This window comes from Bos taurus, chromosome X, assembly GCF_002263795.3.
Source record: "Bos taurus isolate L1 Dominette 01449 registration number 42190680 breed Hereford chromosome X, ARS-UCD2.0, whole genome shotgun sequence".
NCBI classification, from domain to species: Eukaryota; Metazoa; Chordata; class Mammalia; order Artiodactyla; family Bovidae; genus Bos; species Bos taurus.
The window spans coordinates 121,792,733-121,817,273 of record NC_037357.1 but is presented as its reverse complement, the minus strand read 5'-3'; the positions used below and the strand labels follow the sequence as shown (position 1 = coordinate 121,817,273).

The window sequence follows — 24,541 nt, the reverse complement described above, 5'->3', positions numbered from 1 at the left end:
AGGCATTCTGGCCCCAGAGTCTGTATTCCTGTACGGAGTCTAGGACCCTGAGGGATGGGATGGGGAGGGAGGTGGGAGGGGGGTTCAGGATGGGGAACACATGTACACCCATGGCTGATTCATGTCAATGTATGGCAAAAACCACTACAATATTGTAAAGTAATTAGCCTCCAATTAAAATAAATTAAAAAAAGAAAAAATAATAAAAATAAAAATAAATTAAAAAAAAATAATAAAAAATAAAAATAAATTCTAAAACACAATAGCATTTTCTATGGAAAGTAGCAGCGTTATACGTAATAATGAAAAATGGGCAATAATAGGTTAATGCTTCAGTACACTATGGTGCATTCAAAGGATGAAATATTTATTCATACTATTTGAAGTTGTATTTGTGAATATATGATTTATGAATAAATTTTCCTTAAATTTTATGAATATATCAAAAATATCTTTTGACAATATTCATGGAAAGATTCTAAATGATAATGTTAACTAAAATCCAGACTAAAAGCATTATACACACAGAATAGATTACCATTAAAAATTGAAATTAAAAAATTCTTTATTTGAAATAGAAAATATTCTTTATTAATATTTGCTTATTTATTTGATAAAATAATAGCTGATTTTTGTTTGTTTTTTCTTTCAAATGTCATCCCAAGTTTCTTCAGTTAGTGTTACTTTTATAATTAAGTAAATATTTATTATGTTTATAATCCAGATGGCCTTTAATGGATAATTTTATTCTCTATGTTGTGAGATTGTCAAAAGTGATTTGGACAACCCTTTGCCTAGATTTCCTATTCACCTTTTTATCCTTAAAATTGGAGAGAGTTGTTTCTATTTAAGATGATAAAGTAATAGACTCTGAAGACCAAAAAGCTGGGTAGAAAAGAGCATTGGTTGGTTTCAGTGGTAGACAGAGCTATCTTGGAGATGGGACAGCTTAGATTTCCTTGGAATTTTGCCATTAAATATAGTGATATAGATAGCAGAGTGCAACCATAAAGGACAAAAGGAAATGCAGGTATTGGTGTACTATATATCTGAGTGATTGTCACCTGATGATAAAGAGTAATTTATTTCACTCTCTTGATTTGATCTTTACCTCTCAGTGAGGCTTAGTCCCTAGGCACACATTCCCTGGTATGTTGGAGCCCATCTGTTTTTCTCTGCACAAATCCTTGTTTCATACAGTAAATCAGTTGCAGGGAATCTGGAAATCTCTTCAGTTGTGTGCCCTACTTTCTCCTCACTCCCACCTTTCACTACAATCTATAAAACTGGAGAGTATTCCTGAGAAGCCATTTCAGCCACTGTGCTTTAGCAGACCTATTTTGCTTGTCACAGCTCTGCTGCTCTCCTTGGTGAGCTGGGAATACATGTCAGCTTTGATAAACTCATGAAAATCCCAGGCCAGGCATTGATTGTTAAAGTCACATTGTTTAAATCAGATTGTACTGAGCTCAAATACACCTTTTACATTAACCAGAAGTGTGGTCTTACATATTGCACTTGCTTTGCACTAGCATTTTATTGCACCCATCTTTTTTATAAAGATGGGAGGAATAAATAAAGTAAATGCCTATTTATCATTTTAATGTTAACACTGTCTCTTCATTGTATAGTACTTTACAGTTTACAGGGAATTGTTATGAATGCTGTCTCTTCTCTCTCCTCTCTTTTCTCTCCAAGCTAAATTTTTTTTTCATTTCTTATTTAAGTTTGATCATGAATTAGGCTTATTTTGGCCTGTTAACTATTTGTTTTATTTCACAAATATTTCATGTATATTTTATTCCTTCCTTTAAATTTATGCATTGTTTACCCCTAAACTCCATTTGAAGTGATATTACTGTCCCTTCTCTGCTATCTAGACTAGAAATGGCTAAAACTGAATAGAACCAAAAGTTAGGTTAAGAGGAGAGCCTGGAAGAGAAAATTAAAAGCTCATTTTAGACTTTGCCCTACCATCTATAGCATGTCATTTATCTAAGCATGGTTTCCTCCTAATCCCCCAAACCTTGCAGATGTCAGTACTAGTGCAGCAGCATGCTCCATAATAAAATAAAAGTCATCGTATTAATATTTTATTTTTAGAGATTTCTTCAAAACAGTGACAGTCTAATGACTTTATAAAAATAGTTTTATATTGGGTTCCTGATGCTGTAAAATGGCAGCTTTCCCAATTATAGATTCTTCTCTTAAATCTGTGATCCTGAGCCATTGCAAACTGAATGTTTTTGTATGGTTGACATTGTGGTTGTAACTGGAGCATTTAAACATACAATTTATGGTCAATCTCATTAAAACATGAATTCTAATACTGGTTTTGTAGATAGAAAGCATTAAGATCCTTCTTTATTTTGAAAGTTAATGTGACCCTTCCATTTTGGCCCACTTCACTATCTTTGTGGTCACCCTAAAAAAGCACATTAACTCTATTACTGAAATAGGCATTGATTTCTTGAGTGTTGTATTAGATTATCTTCAGCTTTTGGCACTTTGGTGCTTTATAAATTATTTTAACTATAAAATTAAATTCTCCACAGCTGATGTCCCATGTAGGAATGAAGAAATCTAGTTAGAATATGATGGAGTTAGAAGATGTTATTAGTCTTTTATGGGAAAAAAAAATGCATATATACTAATGGGAATGTGACCACACATAAAAAATTAAAATTATTTGTATTCAGTGTCTTTTTAGTTTGTCTTTATGATTTGGATACACAGTATGTAAGTTGGTATATTTATGGATGTTTTTGCTAATGTCACATTTGCTGAATGCATTATGCGTTGTAAAATCCTTTCATATTCAGATTGACTCTGAATGTACATTCCTCTTTATCAAAGAGTATTTGTTTCAGTTGTTAAGTCAAGTGAGGCCAAATAATGTAGTAGAAAGAGCAGCAATTTGAGAGTTAAAAAGATTTTATGTCCTGACCCCATCCTGGCACTTACTAGCTATGAACAAACTAAATTAGCCTTTCAGATTAAGTTGGGGTAGTGGAGTGTGTTTGATTTCAAAGATCTAAATGCCATAAATCTTTGGTGACTCACAAACTCAGTAAAAAACAATATGGCCACATAAAGAGATGATTGAAGGACTGTCTTAATCTAAGATCATTCTTTATGTGATCAAAGACACTATGTTTTTTAAAAAAACTATAGTTATTGTCACTGTAAATGTAAAGATTTCTTCAAAAAGATAATTGAATCCATCTGGAGACAGAAATTACACAGTAGCTTAAACAAGGGAAATTTAATCTAAATAATTATTAAACTGTGGTGGAAGAATACCGCTAAAGCATGCCCTAGGACTAAGACAGAGTACCCAAGGAAGAACAGCTTCTAAGTGGACACCGTTCCTCCACGCTGAGGGTCAGAGCTCGTTAGAACAATCACATTGCAGCTTCACTGCGTTGCCTAACTAGAGCTGGTCCAGACAAGCAGGAAACAACCTTCCAGGACACAGGCAAGCGACGCTGGTAGGAGTCCTCACAGAGGGAGTGGGAAGCTGCTGCTGTGCGTGTGACGCTGACAGGGCTACAGCATGGTGGTCAGTGAGCCCACAGTGAGGCTATGAGGTCACTGAGGGACTACATAGTCTGGGCATCATGGATGTCCCCTCACACTTCTGCTAATGGACCTTGTACCAGAAGCAAATAAAACAAAACACTGCACAAAGGAAAGAAGAAAAGCCTCCCTCTCCTTTCCCTATCCCTCCAGCACCCTCTACTGATACAAACTTAACATTGTCCTTACTGTAGAGCACAAAGGTCCTGCCTATTCCTAGAGAAAACACTGAAGGGTGAATTGGAGCTGAGAGCCCGTGAACTAATAACTGGTACAATGTGATTAACTCTTTTCTCCATAAAATCACATATGGCAACTTTGAACTTCTCTACTAAAAGTAAAGACATTGCTCCCAGGTCTCTGCTATTTGTTCCCCATTTGTCCATAAACTGTATATATAGTACCTGTATTTTCCAGAAGCTCATCCAAACATAATGAACTGTTTCACTCTTGCTATTTGACTCTGAAATAAAATGAAATCATCTTCCTAATAACCTACATCTTGCTTGAACCACTGGTATTTCCAGACTCTTGTTAATCTTTAGCCTGGAAAGTAGTGTGCATTCTAATGAGTACCCCTCTCATCTGCCTGGGAACTCCCTATAAGCCTATTGGCTCTACTTCCTGCCTCTGAGAGAGGAGGTAAATAGGATAGAGATTTTCCCAGATTCAGTTCTGGTTTCCATCTGACTGTTTCCCTATCAGAAAACAAAAGAGCAATGGAGGTTCATGTCCCAGCTTTAATTCAGACCAGGATGCCTCAAGAAAGTAGTTGTACTGATGCTGAAGCTGCTATACTTTGGCCACCTGATGCAAAGGGCCAACTCATTAGAAAAGCCCCTAATGCTGGAAAGATTGAGGGCAGGATGAGAAGTGGGAAACAGAGGATGAGATGATTGGATGGCATCATCGATTCAATGAATATGAGTTTGAGCAAACTCCAGGAGACAGTGGAGGACAAGGAAGCCTCTCATGCTGCAATTCATGAGGTTGCAAAGAATCAGACAGACGACTTAATGACTGAATAACAACAGGATGTCTCATGAAAGTAGTTGGAAATAAGTTGGAAGTATCATGGACCCACTTTTGTTCATCAAAGTAGGTGTACGTTTGGGACTGACGTTTTCTCACTGTTTGGTACTGACCTCATCATTCTTCGATGATTATTATTTTAAAGTGTTATTCCTTCTCTGTCATCAGGAACATAAGGACAGCATGGTTAATGTCAGTGATACTAAGAACAAGCCAAATACATCACCAGAAACACTGTCTCAGTTTGAGAAATCCTTAAGCGTAGCAGTGACATTTAAATCATGTAACAGATACTCAGTGCTTTTTGAATGAATGAATGGCTTAATAAAGCAGTGGTGGTGGTGATTTCTTTACATTTTGCCAATAGTTTGTTGTGCTTTTCCCCCACCATCAGAGTTTGAAACCTAAAGGGATTGGAGAGTTTTCTAGGTCTTTTTGGAACAAAGTTCATATGATCTTTATTATTTATTTGCAAATACAGTTGCTTTCTGAAGCTCTTTGAGACTCTTAATCTTTGTTATATACAAATATAATTTTTATATTGGTTTAAAATTGAAATTTTATTCTATTGTATTCGTTTTTAAAGTTTAAAAAAGATTTCTCGTGCAGTTCTTTTTACTCATATGAGTAAGAAATTCTTCCAATGTTGGGGAATGTGTATGTAATTAATACTTTTTAATATCAATTTTAATTGTTCACTCCTGTTTTAATTTTTATTCTATATTAGAGTATAGTTGATTTATGGGCTTCCCTTGTGGCTCAACTGGTAAAGAATCCACCTGCAGTGCGGGATACCTAGAGAATTCCATCAACAGTATAGTCCATCGGGTCGCAAAGAATCGGACATGACTGAGCAACTTTCACTTCACTTCATAGTTGATTTGCAGTGTATTAATTTCAGGTGTATAGCAAAGTGATTCAGTTATACATATATCTATTCTTTTTCAGATTCTTTTTCTATTTAGGTTATAAAATATTGAGTAGAGTTCCCTGTGCTGTAGAGTAGGTTGGTGTGTGCTAAGTCACTTTGGTCATATCCAACTCTTTGCGACCCTATGAACTTTGTGACCTACCAGGCTCCTCTGTCCATGGGATTCTCCAAGCAAGAGTACTGGAGTGGTTTACCATTCCCTCCTCCAAGGGATCTTCCTGACCCAGGGATCAAAGCTGCATCTTTTAAGTCTCCTGCATTGACAGGCAGGATCTTGACCACTAGTGCCACCTGGGAAGCCCAGAGTAGGTTTAGGGAGCCATTGTAAGTGCACAGTTGCTAACTCAGCATAGATCTGGCAAGTACTATAAACACTGTATTTCTGAATGAAGCTTATGTAATTTAGAGTTTTCACTATTTAATATTGGACTAAATTTGTACTATTTTATAAAAACAAAGCCTCTCGTTTACCAATTATATTGGAAATATCCTAAATTGGCAGTTACATGGTTTATAATACTGCTGCTAAGTTGCTTCAGTCATGTCTGACTCTGTGTGACCTCATAGACGGCAGCCTACCAGGCTCCCCGTCCCTGGGATTCTCCAGGCAAGAACACTGGAGTGGGTTGGCATTTCCTTCTCCAGTGCATGAAAGTGAAAAGTGAAAGTGAAGTCGCTCAGTCGTATCCGACTCTTCGTGACCCCATGGACTGCAGCCCACCAGGCTCCTCCGTCCATGGGATTTTCCAGGCAAGAGTACTGGAGTGGGGTGCCATTGCCTTCTCCGTTATAATACTGAGGTATAAAAATATATAAACCAAACAAAAATATGCTCTGTCCTCTAGACTATTTTAGTTGAAATATTATTTATATATCAATAACTATTTTAATATGTATATATTATTTATCAAAACTAAACTTTTGTTATTGTTTTCCATATTATTGATAAGAAACCTGAATTGTTTTTGCTGTCCTTAAATTGTAGCTTTCACATCATTTTTCCCATCTTAAAATGCATATTCATCTGTTTATTGTTTCCTCATTTTATCTTAGTTTTACACTGTTGTCCCTTTTATATATGTGTATACCTGAAAGTAGAAATTTCCCTATATAAATCCTTTTGTTAAACTTCTGAACCTGAGGTTCTTTTCTATGTCAAATGAATTTCTTATTTTTAAATCTAAAGATAATTTCCATTCATTTCCTCAAATATACTCAGAAGAATAGCTATCCAGTATTCTACTTATTTAGAAAAACATAAATAAAAATCCTTTAAGTAGCTTAATCATGTCTGGCTGAATGTGCTCCCAGGCTAAGAGGCTGACTTAAAACTTTTTACCTACTCCTTCCCTATTCACTGTTGTTTGCACTTAGAATGCTTTCTCCATTTCCTTTTAAAAATTCTATAGTTTATTACACGTATTAATCTAAAAAGTGTCTGACAGGTTCAGTGATAATGAAAGAATGCTCATCAGAGAAACTGAAATAATGCTCTGTTATTGGTTAGTATATTATTGTAAGATTGCTGTTTTTCGAATCTTCACAGTGACTGAAATGTTGCTTTTATGACTTTTTAGAAACCACTATTTTATACTAAACGTGCTGTGTTCTGATATTTTTTTCCCCTAGGAACTTTTAGATTTGGGTGAACCAGCCATACACTATATGCAAACCTATATAAAATATACTATGTGTATAGGATAAAAGATGAAAAGGTGCCATTTCTTCCTGAAAGTATACTCTATGATTATATTAATTCAGATTTGAAATTTATATAAATAACTGGAGAGGAAAAAAATGACAATACCATTAAATCCAGCCCATGACACTCTTCTGTTTTAAAAGTTTCTTAAATCCTAGCTAGCCATGTCTGTTAACTGTTATTCAATCACTAATCTTTTCTCGCCATTTTGGGTAGTATAAACAGAATCCAGAGGATCAGTTATAATACTCATTGCCATTTTATGTTTCCTTTATACTAAAGACATATTATTTTACTAGGCTTTAATTTAAAATTTCAAAAATTGTTTCTATTTTTAGAACTAAAGATAAACAGAATTTAAAGTTCTTTGATATAAATATTTCAAAAATAGTGAAAGAATCTCCTTTATGCAAGTGGCTACCACTTATCTTCTAACTAGAATAGAGTTGTCTTTTTTGTTGCTAAAATTGCAAGTTTTCCCAGAGAGCTGCTGCTTTCATACTCCCAAGTCTACTAGTTCTTAGCTAAACTGCATTATAAATTGCAAGAACACTTGTAGGCACACCTTATATTTCATTATACTATGTAGTTTAAACATGTTATATAATATCCCTTTAATACTAACATAGATTTTAAACAATAAAAAAATGAAACTAATCAGCAACAAATGGAGATTTAAGGATTGAAGAGATGGTAAGCATAATGATTAAGAAGTCAGATTGTTTTGTTGCCAAGACAGTGACTTTATTTAGCCTTGCTTTCTCATCTGCTAAACTGACTATAATAATAACTACTTCAGAAAGTTGTTAAAAAGATGCATGAAATAATGAGGTATTTAGCATTGTGCAGGACACATGGTAGGTGCTCTGTAGTGTTGATGTTAACTTTCAATAATAAAGAATGTATTTTCTTAGTATATTATAGTTAATTTTCTTTCTCTGGGATACACTATTAGGTAGCAATAGATAATACTGTGTGTTAATATGATGGCATAATATTACAATTTCACTGAAGGGAAAAATTAACTTTTTACAAGAACGTGTAGGGCATCATGCTAAGTGACATAAGTCAGATGGAGAAAGACAAATACTTTAGATGTCACTTACATGTGGAATCTAAAATCTACAACAAACTAGTGTCAACTGAATAAAATGCAAAACCTAAAAGTTGAGAATTCTGTTTTATTCGGTGGACTGTCTGAGAACTCAGGTCCTATAGGCAGCCTCTCAAATAGTTCTGAGGGACAGCTCCCAAGAGGTTAGGGAGTAATCAGGGTATATATGGGTTTTTGCAACAAGGACTAGGGAACATCAAAAGATTGCCGTTAATTAAAGAAAACCAAACATCTCAAGTTAACGAAATTAGTACTTGCCCATGTATGGGAAGATGCAGGAGTCTGGGCTCACTGAAATTAATTCTTTTGATACACACCTTAGCCAGCACCCTCTTCTTTCCCATCCTGAGTCTCCTCGGGGTGCACCTTTGAGGGTGGCTGCAGTGGCTAAGGGCTTTGTGGCCTCTGCATCCTTTGTTTGTGGATATGGCAGACAGTATTTTTTCATTCACACTACTGAATATAACAAAAAAGAAACCAAATAACAGATATATAGAGAACAAAGTAGTGGTTACCACTGGGGAAGGGAAGAGAAATCTAGGGGTGGCGAGTGGGAGATACGAACTGTTAGGTGTAAACTAGGCTCAAGGACGTGTGGTACAACATGGGAAATCTAGCCAATATTTTATAATAACTGTAAGTGGAAAATGACCCTTAAAATTATTTTAAAAAAGAAAAAGAAGTTCTAAACCCTACTTCAAATTCAGTAAATAAGTAAACAAATAAAAATAACTTCCTTGGAACTTTACTGTAGTACCCTTAATGTGGCTTCCTGCAGTGGCTTGATGTATGACAGTACTGAGTGTAGAATTAGCATATGAAACCAAGCCATTCTGTATCCTTTCTAATTGGCTTATTGAACCAAGTGCCAAATGCTACAATATAAGGATTCTAGTACATTATCTCTCAAACAGGGAGCAAGGTTCTAGCCAAGTTTCTTTTCTAAGTCTATTATTTTTTCCAAAGTTTTTAATCTGTTAAATCCTGATAGCTTTGCTAGTAAAGTCAATGTTTTACTCATCTTTCATATTTCCAGCAGACCTAGAACATAGCAGGCATTTGACAAATAAAATTACTCAGTAGAGAAATCTGAAAAAATGATTTGCAACTTAATATGGTAGATTTAATTGGGTTTTTTTTTTTTTTGGTAAAAACACCTACAATGTAGTTTTTCTTCTTTTCCTCCTACTCCACTTCTGAGTGCTTCCAGTGCTTGAATAGGAGAGCTACTGTTGCTCATTGCTGTTATATGAGGCCTTGAGTGTTGCAGTACACACATGTTGAGCCATTTTTATATATTCTTTACCTTCCTATTTATTTCCAGATTATAATGCAATTCAAGTATTCTATATAGAAACCCTTCATATTAACATTGTTATCCATCCTGCCCCCCGCCACTTGAGATAGAGAAAAAATAAGAATGAAAATGAAACCACTTAAGGAAGGAAAGGAATAATTAAAAGATTTAAATCTGCCCTAGTTGCTTTTCTTCCCATCGAACAGTAGCAATTTGAACCATAGACATTTTTGTAAAGGGCTGCCATTCTGTCTTTTTCCTTGTGGCTGCTGATGAATATTTTCAAAAGAAATTTAAAAAACAAAAAACACAGAAACTACCATCCCAGGATGGGCTACATAATATGTGAGACCCAGTGCAAAGTGAAAATATGAAGCTCCTTGTTCAAAAAGAATTAAGAATGCCAAAATGGCACCAGCAGAGTGTAATACTAAATGCAGGTCCTTGTGCACAAGTCATATGCCCATGACGCTCGCCCTGTGCAGTTCCCTATAGTTCTGAGAGATAGTCTTCCTGTTGGCACTTTGCTTTGCAGCTTCAGGGTAAATACCTACACTGTATCTCTTGAAAGCATTGAAACTTGAATATCAGAGAGAGTAAAGAGGTTTGAACTTCCCATTATGACCATTCACTGTGATTACTGGTGATTGTAATATCATTAGCAAGGCCATGGAGTTAAGAATAATAAGATAATTCATCCCATGAGTGAGAATCGAGCCCTTTGAGCTTACAGAAAGCAACAAAGGAAGAATAAACATTTATTTGATGTCTTCTTTGGATAGAAACCATATTCAGTTCAGTTCAGTTGCTCAGTCATGTCCGACTCTTTGCGACCCCATGAATTGCAGCACGCCAGGTTTCCCTGTCCATCACCAACTCCCGGAGTTCACCCAAACTCATGTCCACTGAGTTGGTGATGCCATCCAGCCATCTCATCCTCTGTCGTCCCCTTCTCCTCCTGCCCCCAATGCCTCCCAGCATCAAAAGTCTTTTCCAATGAGTCAACTTTTCACATGAGGTGGCCAAAGTATTGGAGTTTCAGCTTTAGCATCAGTCCTTCCAAAGAACACTCAGGACTGATCTCCTTTAGAATGGACTGGTTGGATCTCCTTGCAGTCCAAGGGATTCTCAAGAGTCTTCTCCAACACCACAGTTCAAAAGCATCAATTCTTCGGTGCTCAGCTTTCTTCACAGTCCAACTTTCACATCCATACATGACCACTGGAAAAACCATAGCCTGGTCTAGACGGACCTTTGTTGGCAAAGTAATGTCTCTGCTTCTGAATATGCTGTCTAGGTTGGTCATAATGGAAAAAGCAAGAGAGTTCCAGAAAAACATCTATTTCTGCTTTATTGTCTATGCCAAAGCCTTTGTGTGGATCACAATAAACTGTGGAAAATTCTGGAAGAGATGGGAATACCAGACCACCTGACCTGCCTCTTTAGAAACCTATATGCAGATCAGGAAGCAACAGTTAGAACTGGACATGGAACAACAGACTGGTTCCAAATAGGAAAAGGAGTATGTCAAGGCTGTATATTGTCACCCTGCTTATGTAAGTTACATGCAGATTACATCATGAGAAACGCTGGACTGGAAGAAGCACAAGCTGGAATCAAGATTGCCGGGAGAAATATCAATAACCTCAGATATGCAAATGATACCACTCTTATGGCAGAAGGTGAAGAGGAACTAAAAAGTCTCTTGATAAAAGTGAAAGAGGAGAGTGAAAAAGTTTGCTTAAAGCTCAACATTCAGAAAACTAAGATCATGGCATCTGGTCCCATCACTTCATGGGAAATAGATGGGGAAACAGTGGAAACAGTGTCAGACTTTATTTTTCTGGGCTCCAAAATCACTGCAGATGGTGACTGCAGCCATGAAATTAAAAGACGCTTACTCCTTGGAAGGAAAGTTATGACCAACGTAGAAACCATATTAGACTTCTAAAATATATATTCATTATCCTGATTTGTCGTGTAAAATATATAAAGTAATTTTTATTACCTAATTTTTTACATGTGTAAACTGAACTTCAAGGATATAAGATAACTTGCTCACAGACACACAGCAAGTAACTGGCAGTGTGGTGATTGCCTACATCTCTTCATACCAAGCTGATGCTTTCCATGCTGTCCACGGTCTGTCCTTAGGGGTTGATAGCCACAGTAAACGTGCAGCCATGAAAAGCAGATGCAAAGGGCAAGGCTGCAGTAAGGGGGAGAAATTTAGCCATGCAGTTTCTGTGGGGTGAGAAAGCTGAACCAAGCAGAGACGGAGGTCATGGACCATGTATAGAATGCAGCAAATAAAGAGCCCTGAGGGAACTGACTCCCTTAAGTAGAGTAATGAAGTAGTCACAGAACAAATGTAACATGTTGGAAATGGATAGAAGGTATGAATAGATTTATCCTAATTTAAGCAATAATTTTGTGTCTTCAGTCAACAACAACAAATGTTCTAGGATCTGTCTCCCAGGGGTAGGGGAGGAAGAGAAGTCAGAGATGAGTAGGACGTGGTCCCAACCTTAGAGGGCTTCTGAATGAAGTTACACAATTTCGGACAGTTCATAGAACTTTGAAAAAGCAGGTTTGAGGGAGTGCCAAACGTTGCCTGGAGGAAGGGGGTACTTTACAGAAAGGTAACTTTAGAGGAGTTCAGCAAGCCGATTTGGGAGATTCATTTTCCCTGGATTTTGGCTGGATTTTTTTTTTTAACTTTTCTGATCATGAAGTAGAAAATCTTGAAGGTTTTTGAAGTTGTTGAATTCTCTTCCATCCAGTGGCTGGTATCAAGAAGTGTTCAGGTTATTAAGATTGTTTTGAAACAATCATTTCATTTTAGATCTGATGAATCAAATAATAGAAACAAAGCATAACCATAACTTTCTTGAATATTTTGATGTATGCATTCATGCTAAGTTGCTTCAGTTGAGTCCAACTCTTTGCAAGCCCATGGACTGTAGCCCTGGCTCCCCTGTCCATGGGATTCTCCAAGCAAGAATACTGCAGTGGGTTGCCATTTCTTTCTCCAGGAGATCTTCCAATTTTGATGTGGGTTCTTATAATTTAGATATAGATGTGTTTTGTGTGTGTGTGTATTTCTTAACCTGAATGAATATCTTTTTAATACAGATTTTATAAAATAAAATGCCAAGGACCTCCTTCTATTTTTTCTTTTTCCTTGTAAAATATATTACAATAAAAAGTGATTTATATGTTATTTACAACATGTGTTGACCATAATTTTTTGTTTGTTTGTTTTCAGTGTAAAACTCTTTCTGGAGTCTGTGACCACATCATATCCCTGTCATCAGATCCTCTAGTTTCACAGTCTGCCCACCTTGAAGTGATTCAGCTGGCAAACATCAAACCAAGTGAAGGGCTGGTAAGAGAAACCATATTTATCAAAGCTGCTGCTGCTGTCACTTCAGTCATGTCCGACTCTGTGCGACCCCATAGACAGCAGCCCACCAGGCTCCCCTGTCCCTGGGGTTCTCCAGGCAAGAACACTGGAGTGGGTTGCCATTTCCTTCTCCAACGCATGAAAGTGAAAAGTGAAAGTGAAGTTGCTCAGTTGTGTCTGACTCTTGGCGACCCCATGGACTGCAGCCTACCAGGCTCCTCCATCCATGGCATTTTCCAGGCAAGAGTACTGGAGTGGGGTGCCATTGCCTTCACCTTATCAAAGCTACCATCCATCAACAGACAGCTAATAGTATGGGTGGGCAGCCCCCAAATATGAGAATCCATTAATTTTAACAGAGTGAATAGTTTTTTGTTTTTTTTTTTTTTCCATAGAGGAATTGAAGTGGTGGGAGATAGTCATGATAAAAAGTTTTATAAAGATAAAAGAAAATGAAAGAAAATTTAAAATAGTGATTTCTGAATTAGCCTGTTTACTTTGGTAAATAAATTAGCTTTAGTTACATTTTTAACCCTTATCAAAGTTCCTTAGAATAACAGGAAATTTAAGAATTTTGTAATAAAAACCACAGTGTTACCTGCTGATGCAAATAGGTGTTTTGTTTATTTTGCTTTTGTTTGTTTGTTTTAATAGGTCTCTCTTCCCTTAGGTTATATATGCTAAATAAACCTGATATTCTTTATAATTCACATCTTTTCTTTCTTTTAAGGGTGAGTAAGCAGGTAAATATCGCTAAAACTAGGCTAACATCTATGAGATATATTTTTTATTATGTCATAATAAAGATAATCTTGTATATTTTGTTCACCTGATTAAAAATTGTATTGATTCTAAATTTAACCCAAGGGATACCTTGTCTTTTAATGAGCCTCTAGAAAGAAAGCATATAATATTACTATTAATAAGTGAGAGATGAAAAACAAAACAAAACAACAACAAAAAAAAAAAACAAGAAACTGGAGAATATCTTACCTACTACACAACTATTTCATGATAGTTTGGTGCTACAGTGTTTCTACTCTCCCTAAAGGTGAATTTTCCAAGAATACTAATAAGGATATTTTAGAAAATAGAAATCTTAAAAACTACTGTTAACAGTGTAATTCAGATAATATATTCTTATAGATCCCTGTGCAGGTTTAACTTTTTATGTGACCTTCCTTTTTCGATTGAATATGTGTGTGTGGTGTATGCATGTGTGTATATATATATATAACTGTTTCTGGGAGCAGTGCCTTCATTGGTCACCAGTGATTTTTTTTGGCTTGAAGTCCTGTTTTCTATAGAGCAACTTTTCTCTGGATACTTAACAAATTACTTTTGGGTAATCATAGTTCCCTGTCTTTTTGTGGCTTGTATCTGTATTTTCCCAGAAAGATGGAAATCAGCATCTCAGATATAGCCAAAGTATGTCATCATTGTAACCTATAAGTGTTATTAGTTATATTTTGATTAGTTTTAGAATTTATTTTAATGTTTATAAACTTATTTGAAGTAATATTTATGATTTTAATTCTTACTTTTCCTTTTAGTTATGTTTTACAAAGTCCAGTTTTATTTAAAGCATCTTTCTACCTGTAGTATTAAAGATTTTCCTTTCTTTAAAATCTCCCCTTTTAGTAGTTCTAAAGGAAAGAAAGTTCTTTAAGCATGATTTGCACTGTGAGAAATTATGAACTGCTACTATGTAATATTAGACTAGGAGACAGAAAACCTGAATACAAAACACTTCCATAAAATAGAGCTGTGCGTGGGATATGGGAGGGGTGAGGAAGTAAATTAAACCTCCTTGGCCGTGATATTTTCATCTGTAGAATGTGAGGGGCAGGAAGGGATGGACTAGATCCTCTTTAAAGTTCCCTGTAGCTCTATGAATTTGCAGTTCTGAGGACAGTATTGTTCTGAGTAAAAAGCCTGATTTTTCCCTCTAATTTCCACTGAAATAATGAGGTGAAAATAACAATGTGAAGTGAGTGAACACATTGCTCATTTATGGACTTGATGAAACCTTGATTTTTATTTTCAATGATGGTATAACCCTGGACAGGTCTTTTAAAATTTCAAGTATGTAGAGCTGGATGTGCTGTTTGGAATAGTCATGAACTTAAAATGCCAAGAACCAGGTTCAGTTATTCTGGAAGAGAGCTGGTAGAGAAGAGGAAGAAGTGAGTACCTACCATTTACCAGGTATCATCCTCACAACTCTGTAGAATAGGTATTAATTTTCTCATTTTGCAAATGAGAAAATGGTATCACAGATCCTCACCAGTTTGCCCTGTATGACATTAAGGTAACATACAACAGAGGCAGAGATTAAATCCAGGTAAATCTAAATGAGGTGCAATTTACCAGTTTGTTCCGTTATCCCACAGTTAAACTTGGGGTGGCTAAAAGGAAGTACGAGAAGTTTAGGAGGATGACTTTAAAATTAGAACTACTTAGAGGAATCCATTTAAAAGGGTAATGAGCAGTATTTCATTGGGAAATTATTTCCAAGGGACAAAAAGAAAAAGCTAACATGTTGAATATTAATAAAAGGAGTATATGTAAAACCATTTCATATGATTCATGTTAAAGGGGAGATGACTAAATAAAAATCTTATATAACTTTACTCAAGGTATCATTTTAAAAATGAATCACTTGATTTAAGTTTAGTCAGTCATGTTTGAAATAGATTTGAGGATTTGGGTGACATTTAGGAAGAGCTTAGCCATAGAAGTGTTTAAATGAAGGAAAGGAACAGAAAGACATGGGAGAATACCAAGCTTTAATGAAGTTTAATCAGTTTAAAACACCTGCAGATGGTCTTCTGCCTCTTTCAAAGCAGAACATCTCTCATAGGTAAAAGGTAACGGGCTTTATTCTTGCACTGATAAACTAGATAGATTGTTCATCAACTTTCTACCTAAGTAGTCAAATGTCCTAGGGTTTCTTAGTTTTGAGAGTCCTGAGCATTATAAGGAATAGTGGGCATTGTGCTTAGTAATGGTTAAAATATATCAAGCTAGCTTCTAAAACGCTTTTAAATAACAATAATTCGCAGAAAGTTAAAGGAAGGAAAATGAGAACTATTGGAACATATCAAAACTAGATCAGAGCCAAGAGATGGAAAGAACAGAGAGGAAAGGGCTTAGGGAGCAACCTTGGGGAAGCCTCTTTGCGTTAGAGAGTTCTTTTGCTGTTTAGGTACTTGGACTCGCTCCTAAAATGCTTTAATCCATTGACTTGACTGTGAGGTTGCTTTGGCTCCATTGGTTAACCGCCATTTGAAGACAGTGAAGCAAATGTCATTTTGGCAAGCTGAACAGAAGACAGGGAGCTGTTGGAGTCAGCTCCAGAATTAATTAATTGCTTTAAAAAAAAAAAAAAGGGAAGGAAGAATGAAGATTTTGATGAAATTTTGATATTTGGCAAAACTAATACAATTATGTAAGGTTTAAAAATAAAATAAAATTAATTTAAAAAAAAAGAAAAAAAATAAAAATATTCTTAAAAAAAAAAAAATAAAAATATTCTTAATATAGAAAAAAAAAAAAAGGAAAACCAGATTTGTCCCAGAAAAAGAGCCATTTGAATTACATGTCCTCCTGCTGTTTGACCCTTTCTGAGAGGTGACCAGGTGATCAGATGTATTTCTATGAACTCTTCATTATTCAGATGATTAGTTTGAAACTCATCCACGTAACTCGTTTCTTCTCTTACTTTCTGTTTGTGCTTGACTTTTGGCCATTTTCCTCGTTAGTACCACCAGAAAGATTAAAAAGCTGAAGAAGTCAGTCTTGATTATGAAAAGCAGTTACAACGAATGGTTTGTTGCATAAAGCATAATATCTTCATTCTATGTGGCATTTTAAAAATATGTTTTATTTCTGTTTTATTGCTCATAACTATGAAGTTGCTGAAACTGAACTCTGTATACATAGCTAGATCCTTATTTATTTAAGCATTTTAAAAATATATTCTGTCCATCTAAAAAAAATTAGCTTTAATATAAATTATACATTTAATTATATATAATGATGAAATTCTCTTCCTATAACTAATTGATAACTTGCTTTAGCTTACAATTGCCATTTTAAAAGTTCCTGGTATGTGTAGTAATTGCATACAGATTTCATTTCCTGAGTCATAACTAGATTATCTCCATGAGTTCTTATTATCCTGATGAATATAATGACTTTTCTAAATATTTATTTTAGGAGACTAGACTTTCTCTATGACCTAATCATTTAAGAAATTAAATTATATAGAGCTCTTGTCAAACACCTTAATTCATAATCAGTAATGCACTGTTGAAAGAAGTGTGGAGAGAAATATAATCAACTTTTACTTGCAGTTGTCAGAAGAGATGGGTGATTAAAATAAATTTGTAAAAGGTCAAACCCAGTTATTCTTTTATAACCACATTGAACTTAGTATATGTGTGCTAGAGAGGTCTTCATCTTTTTAGAATGGATGTTAAACAGTGAATGTTTGACTCAGTATCTACAATTTCCAAATATCCTGTTCTAATAAGGAAAGTGAAGGTGGACAACCCTTCTGTTAATAAATCTGTAAATTAGGAGCCTCATGGTTGAGAGTATCATCTGGGCTCGAAACACAGCTTCACCTCCTTTGGCAGACCTGCCCAGTCTATCAGTAACTCAGTTTCCTTATTTCTGAAACAGAGATAATCACAGTGTGTACCACACAGACTATTGTAAATAAATGTCAAAACACTAACACAATCCTTAGCAGATTGTAACAAGTAGCTGTTAGTGATGATAGTGATAGATAATGATGAGTGATGATTGTTGTGTATGTCTAAGTTATATATTGATATATTGTTTTATTTCACTGTTTTTTTTCCACTTAATCCTCTCACAATCCTTCTATGTTAAAAAACTAAAACAAAATTTAGTGTTTAGCTCTTACAAATGTACTTTAAAAATCCTTTATTAATTTGATGTTATTTGGTTAACTCCCATGAGGATAATGATTGCAAGAATCTTGTCCTGTTTTAAGTAGTGCTGTTGTATTAAAGTGAAAGAAAGTGAAGTCGCTCAGTCGTGTCCGACTCTTAGCGACCCCATGGACTACAGCTGTTGTATTACCTTCCAATAAATAATGGGATTAAATAAAGTATGTTCAGCTCAATTCCAGAAAAATAAATGACCCAATCAAAAAATGGGCCAAAGAACTAAATAGACATTTCTCCAAAGAAGACATACAGATGGCTAACAAACACATGAAAAGATGCTCAACATCACTCATTATCAGAGAAATGCAAATCAAAACCACTATGAGGTACCATTTCACGCCAGTCAGAATGGCTGTGATCCAAAAGTCTACAAGCAATACATGCTGGAGAGGGTGTGGAGAAAAGGGAACCCTCTTACACTGTTGGTGGGAATGCAAACTAGTACAGCCACTATGGAGAACAGTGTGGAGATTCCTTAAAAAACTGGAAATAGAACTGCCTTATGATCCAGCAATCCCACTGCTGGGCATACACACTGAGGAAACCAGAATTGAAAGAGACACATGTACCCCAATGTTCATCGCAGCACTATTTATAATAACCAGGACATGGAAGCAACCTAGATGTCCATCAGCAGATGAATGGATAAGAAAGCAGTGGTACATATACACAATGGAGTATTACTCAGCCATTAAAAAGAATACATTTGAATCAGTTCTAATGAGGTGGATGAAACTGGAGCCTATTATACAGAGTGAAGTAAGCCAGAAGGACAAACACCAATACAGTATACTAACGCATATATATTGAATTTAGAAAGATGGTAACAATAACCCTGTATATGAGACAGCAAAAGAGACACTGATGTATAAAACAGTCTTTTAGACTCTGTGGGAGAGGGAGAGGGTGGGATGATTTGGGAGAATGGCATTGAAATATGTATAATATCATATATGAAACGAGTCGCCAGTCCAGGTTCGTTGCACGATACTGGATGCTTGGGGCTGGTGCACTGGGACGACCCAGAGGGATGGTATGGGGAGGGAGGAGGGAGGAGGGTTCAGGATGGGGAACACATGTATACCTGTGGCGGATTCATTTTGATATATGGCAAAACCAATACAATATTGTAAAGTTAAATAAAATTAAATTAAAAAGATAAATAAATAAAGTATGTTATATACTTGTCACCTGTATAAGTTTGAATATTACCATATGGTTATAGCCAAAAACTAACCAATTTCTTAATTTCTATTTGTATGTTTGTTGAGGTTAGTTATGTATTTCATATAAAATGATGAACTTTCATATAAGACATTAGAATTCACAGATAAATGAACATCTTGTAAAATTACGTTTATTTTGTTTCACATTAAGAGGAGATCCAGGCTTAAACAGTCTCTGAACTGATCAGATCAGATCAGATCAGTCGCTCAGTCGTGTCCGACTCTTTGCGACCCCATGAATTGCAGCACACCAGGCCTCCCTATCCATCACCAACTCCCGGAGTTCACTGAGACTCACGTCCATCGAGTCAGTGATGCCATCCAGCCATCTCATCCTCTGTCGTCCCCTTCTCCTCTTGCCCCCAATCCCTCCCAGCATCAGAGTCTTTTCCAATGAGTCAACTCTTCGCATGAGGTGGCCAAAGTACTGGAGTTTCAGCTTTAGCATCATTCCTTCCAAAGAAATCCCAGGGCTGATCTCCTTCAGAATGGACTGGTTGGATCTCCTTGCAGTCCAAGGGACTCTCAAGAGTCTTCTCCAACACCACAGTTCAAAAGCATCAATTCTTTGGCGCTCAGCCTTCTTCACAGTCCAATTCTCACATCCATACATGACCACAGGAAAAACCATAGCCTTGACTAGACGGACCTTTGTTGGCAAAGTCATGTCTCTGCTTTTGAATATGCTGTCTAGGTTGGTCATAACTTTCCTTCCAAGGAGTAAGCGTCTTTTGATTTCATGGCTGCAGTCACCATCTGCAGTGATTTTGGAGCCCCAAAAAATAAAGTCTGACACTATTTCCACTGTTTCCCCATCTATTTTCCATGAAGTGATGGGACTGGATGCCATGATCTTCGTTTTCTGAATGTTGAGCTTTAAGCCAACTTTTTCACTCTCCACTTTCACTTTCATCAAGAGGCTTTTGAGTTCCTCTTCACTTTCTGCCATAAGGGTGGTGTCATCTGCTTATCTGAGGTTATTGATATTTCTCCCGGCAATCTTGATTCCAGCTTGTGTTTCTTCCAGTCCAGCGTTTCTCATGATGTACTCTGCATATAAGTTAAATAAACAGGGTGACAATATACAGCCTTGACATACTCCTTTTCCTATTTGGAACCAGTCTATTGTTCCATGTCCAGTTCTAACTGTTGCTTCCTGACCTGCATACCAGTTTCTCAAGAGGCAGATCAGGTGGTCTCGTATTCCCATCTCTTTCAGAATTTTCCACAGTTTATTGTGATCCACACAGTCAAAGGCTTTGGCATAGTCAATAAAGCAGAAATAGATGTTTTTCTGGAACTCTCTTGCTTTTTCCATGATCCAGCGGATGTTGGCAATCTGATCTCTGGTTCCTCTGCCTTTTCTAAAACCAGCTTGAACATCAGGAAGTTCATGGTTCACGTATTGCTGATACCAACATCTTAGACATATGACATTACTGAAATGAATTTTCTGAATTAAAACCTACCCAAAGACTTCTTAATAATTCCATGCCATGAACTTATTGCTTCTTGTTTTTATTTCTTAGTTATTTTTAGTGAAAACACAAGTACATTTAGATATCAAAATATTAACATCCAGGTATAGGAAATTAACACTGCAATTTTCTGCACATAATTATTTAAATGTCAGCTTTTTCTGAAATGATTGTTCTTAGTTATTAAGTCCCTTATATTTCAGGCTTCAGGTTTATTTTATAGTTAGTACTTTATAATTTTTGAAGTCAATAGTTGAGATGCAAAGTAGTTTCAAAGTAAAACTCAGTAAATTTTTTATCTAACAGAATATTCCTTAGGAAAAAAGGCCATTCAGAGAATCATCTATTTTTTTCTGATTTATTTAAATAAAAATATTTCAGTATTTAAAATGTGAATCCTTTCTTGTAATATTTTTTCTTTTAGGGTCCTGTCACTGTGCATAACTTAAAGAAAGGTTTCATTTGTTCTTAAAACTTGAATAATTTGAAGATTTCTAGATAATATTTTATCTTTAATGAAGCTTTTTCTGAAATCACTTTGTTTAAATGGAAGCAGAATTTCTTCTTTATTGGGAGGAGGGGGTGCCACACATTACCTCTAAATTAATATTATTATGATTTTAATTTTAAATAGTTATTTATTTTTGGCCACACTGTGCAGCTTGTGGAATCTAATTCCCCAACCAGGGATTGAACCTGGGCCCGCAGCAGTGAGAGTGTGGAGCCCTAACCCCTGAACTGCCAGGGAATTCCACCTCTTAATTATTGATAGATCATTGGATGTAATTATTAAAACTTCAGCAATAAGATTAAGATAGAATGTGTAGGATACCACAAAAGAGGAACAGAAAAAAATTTTTGTATAAACAATATTTTATCATTCTTCTGTCTCCAGTAGTTCTGTAGTGGCTCTATAGAAACCTACTTTTTATTGTGTAATATGTATCAAGTATAATAAACTAATAATATCCCAATATTTGAACTTCCCATTATAACTTTTATTTTGCCACAGCACATGTAGTATGGATTTTGAGGAGAGTGAACTGTGTTCTTCGGGATATTGAATTACCATGATGCATTTTTTAAGTTCACTTTTCAAGTAATCATTTGATTAAGCTGAGTACAGGCTTCTTCAGGCAAACTTTAGAAGCCAGAACATTCAGATAGGAATTTCTTAAAGTTTAAAGACAGCCTTATTGAATCATGGATTCATCCCTGGGGCAATGGCAATTTTAACTTGATAGGGCAATTCGTTTTGTAAATGAGGTTATAATATCCTTGAAAATATTTCAGTTTTCATTTGTTTTCCTATGCTGTCTTTTTTTTTTTAGGGTATGTATATTAAATCAACATATGATGGCCTCCATGTAATTACTGGAACTACAGAAAATGTAAGTATTCTAACATTTCAAATTTTGGAGTATGTTTTTTCTTTTATTGTTAACTGACTTATGGCACTTACATAATTCCGGTTGACTTTTGAGGAAATAAACAGATTAAAATATACAACTAAAAAGACATATTGAGTTAGTAAGCACTGATTTGGGGAGAATTTCAGTCATTTTTTTTGGTTGAGAATAGCTATTTATCTGAAGTAAATCAGATGTTTTGTGTTCAAAGCCAGGGATTTGTTAAGTATGTTCTGATTCATGACAAGTTATTGTGACATCTAAAAGAATCCACCTCCATCTGACAAATAGTGTAGTTTTATTAGGAAACTTAAATTGTGTAAGAAAGAAACATCAGATAAGTCAGGTTTCCTGAATACTTGAAGTATAATTGAACTTTATTCAGTGAAGGGGTAGCATGGTATAGATCAGCCCGTTTTCACAGTGAAGTCCATCCCTGGACCAGCAGCATCAGCTTCCTTTGGGACTGTCCCACCCCAGACCTACTGAATTAGCTCTGGAGACCAGTCTGTTTTTTAAGAAGAGATTCTCCTTTAACAGGTAGTTTTGACACATGCTCCACTGCAAGCAGTAGGTCAGAGTCGTTAGGCCTAAGCTGTACACCCAATTTTGATTTTGTTGGCAGTGTAATTTCTGGCGAGTCATTTACACTCTCACTGCTTTAATTTCCTCAACCATGCATGTATGCATGCTAAGTTGCTTCAGTCGTGTCCAACTCTGTGCGACCCTGTGGACAACAACCCACCAGGCTCCTCTGTCCACAGGATTCTCCAGGCAAGAATACTGGAGTGGGTTGCCATTTCCTTCTCTGTCCTCAACTATAAATCGTGAATAATATATCATCTGTACTGCATACCTCACTAGGTTGTTGTGAAAATTAAATAAGATAATAAATATGAAAGACTGTACCATCTCCCAGAGTTCACTCAAACTCACGTCCATCGAGTCGGTGATGCCATCCAGCCATCTCATCCTCTGTCGTCCCCTTTTCCTCCTGCCCCCAACCCCTCCCAGCATCAGTCTTTTCCAGTGAGTCAGCTCTTCACATGAGGTAGCCAAAGTACTGGAGTTTCAGCTTTAGCATCATTCCTTCCAAAGAACACCCAGGGCTGATCTCCTTTAGAATGGACTGGTTGGATCTCCTTGCAGTCCAAGGGACTCTCAAGAGTCTTCTCCAACACCACAGTTCAAAAGCATCAATTCTTTGGTGCTCAGCTTTCTTCATAGTCCAACTCTCACATCCATACATGAACACTGGAAAAACCATAGCCTTGACTAGACGGACCTTTGTTGGCAAAGTAATGTCTCTGATGGACAGGGAGGCCTGGCATGCTGCGATTCATGGGGTTGCAAAGAGTCAGACACGACTGAGTGACTGAATTGAACTGTACTATAAAGAAAGAGCTACAGAAAGGTTAAATGATTGTGTAGGACATTAATATGATCACTGTAATAGATTTGAGTTGCATAATAAGTCATTATTTCTGCATTTGGTTGTCCCAGATTTCCATCCCACTCTCTTAAGCAGGTTTTGAGCTTCATATATTTTTATTTTAGAAATTCTGACAAATCACGTTTATAGCATGTTCCTTCAAAGAAGACTGAGGTGAAATTAGTTAAATCTCAAGTTATTATTGTTCTCAACATTTTACCAGCGTTTTCTTTTTAAAAAGACAACATTATTTCATCTAATACACCTATTTAACCATTTGTTGATTTTTTCCCCCTCCACTTCACTTAGTTTCTTTTGAACGGTGAAATACATTGAAGTTGCAGTTTTGTACTGGCATCTCATTGTTATTAAATGTAAGAGTTAAATGAGATCAAGAATATGTTATTTGCATATTGTCAACTGTTTAACATTTTTAAATGCAGTGAGATATTTACAAACTATACTCTTGTCACTGATTGATCATTCTCATTCGTGTGTACATTCCTTTGATCATTTGTTTGATCATTTGTTCATTTAGCAGAACTCTGCTTCATGTCTGTTGTGTTCCAGACTTGAAACTAGATATTGAAAACATTTTTAAATTAAACTAACTTGCTGCCCCTAAGGCATACAAGTACAGATTTATCTGTGTAAACAGGTACTGAAATTTGCGTAGATGGACAAAGGAAAGAATAGTAAATACTGCCAAATAAGAACAAGGAAGGAATCACAGAAGTGGTTATTTTGAACTAACTGTATCTTGAAGAATTGATCAAAACATATCTCTCTACATTGTATGGAGTCTGTAAAAAAAAAAAAAGTTGAGCACTATGCATTGTTTATATTAATTAGTAATATTTTATAAATGGATAAATGACCAAAGAAGGATTGATTCTGAGTAGTTCAGATATAAATGATATGTTACTAGTTCATCATTTAATTCTTTTTTCTTG

The 24,541-nt window shown here is 35.9% G+C and overlaps 1 protein-coding gene across 6 annotated transcripts in view; it reads left to right on the top strand.

Annotated features, from left to right (window-relative positions):
* The window catches only part of CNKSR2 (connector enhancer of kinase suppressor of Ras 2), a 309,235-nt gene that overhangs the window by 136,897 nt on the left and 147,797 nt on the right, over positions 1–24,541 (top strand). For all 6 annotated transcript variants that reach the window (NM_001206513.2, XM_005228380.5, XM_024988116.2 and 3 more), the window contains exons 6-7: positions 12,924–13,043; positions 22,079–22,138. In NM_001206513.2, coding sequence (NP_001193442.1) covers positions 12,924–13,043; positions 22,079–22,138 — 180 coding nt within the window. The remainder of the gene's footprint in view (positions 1–12,923; positions 13,044–22,078; positions 22,139–24,541) is intronic.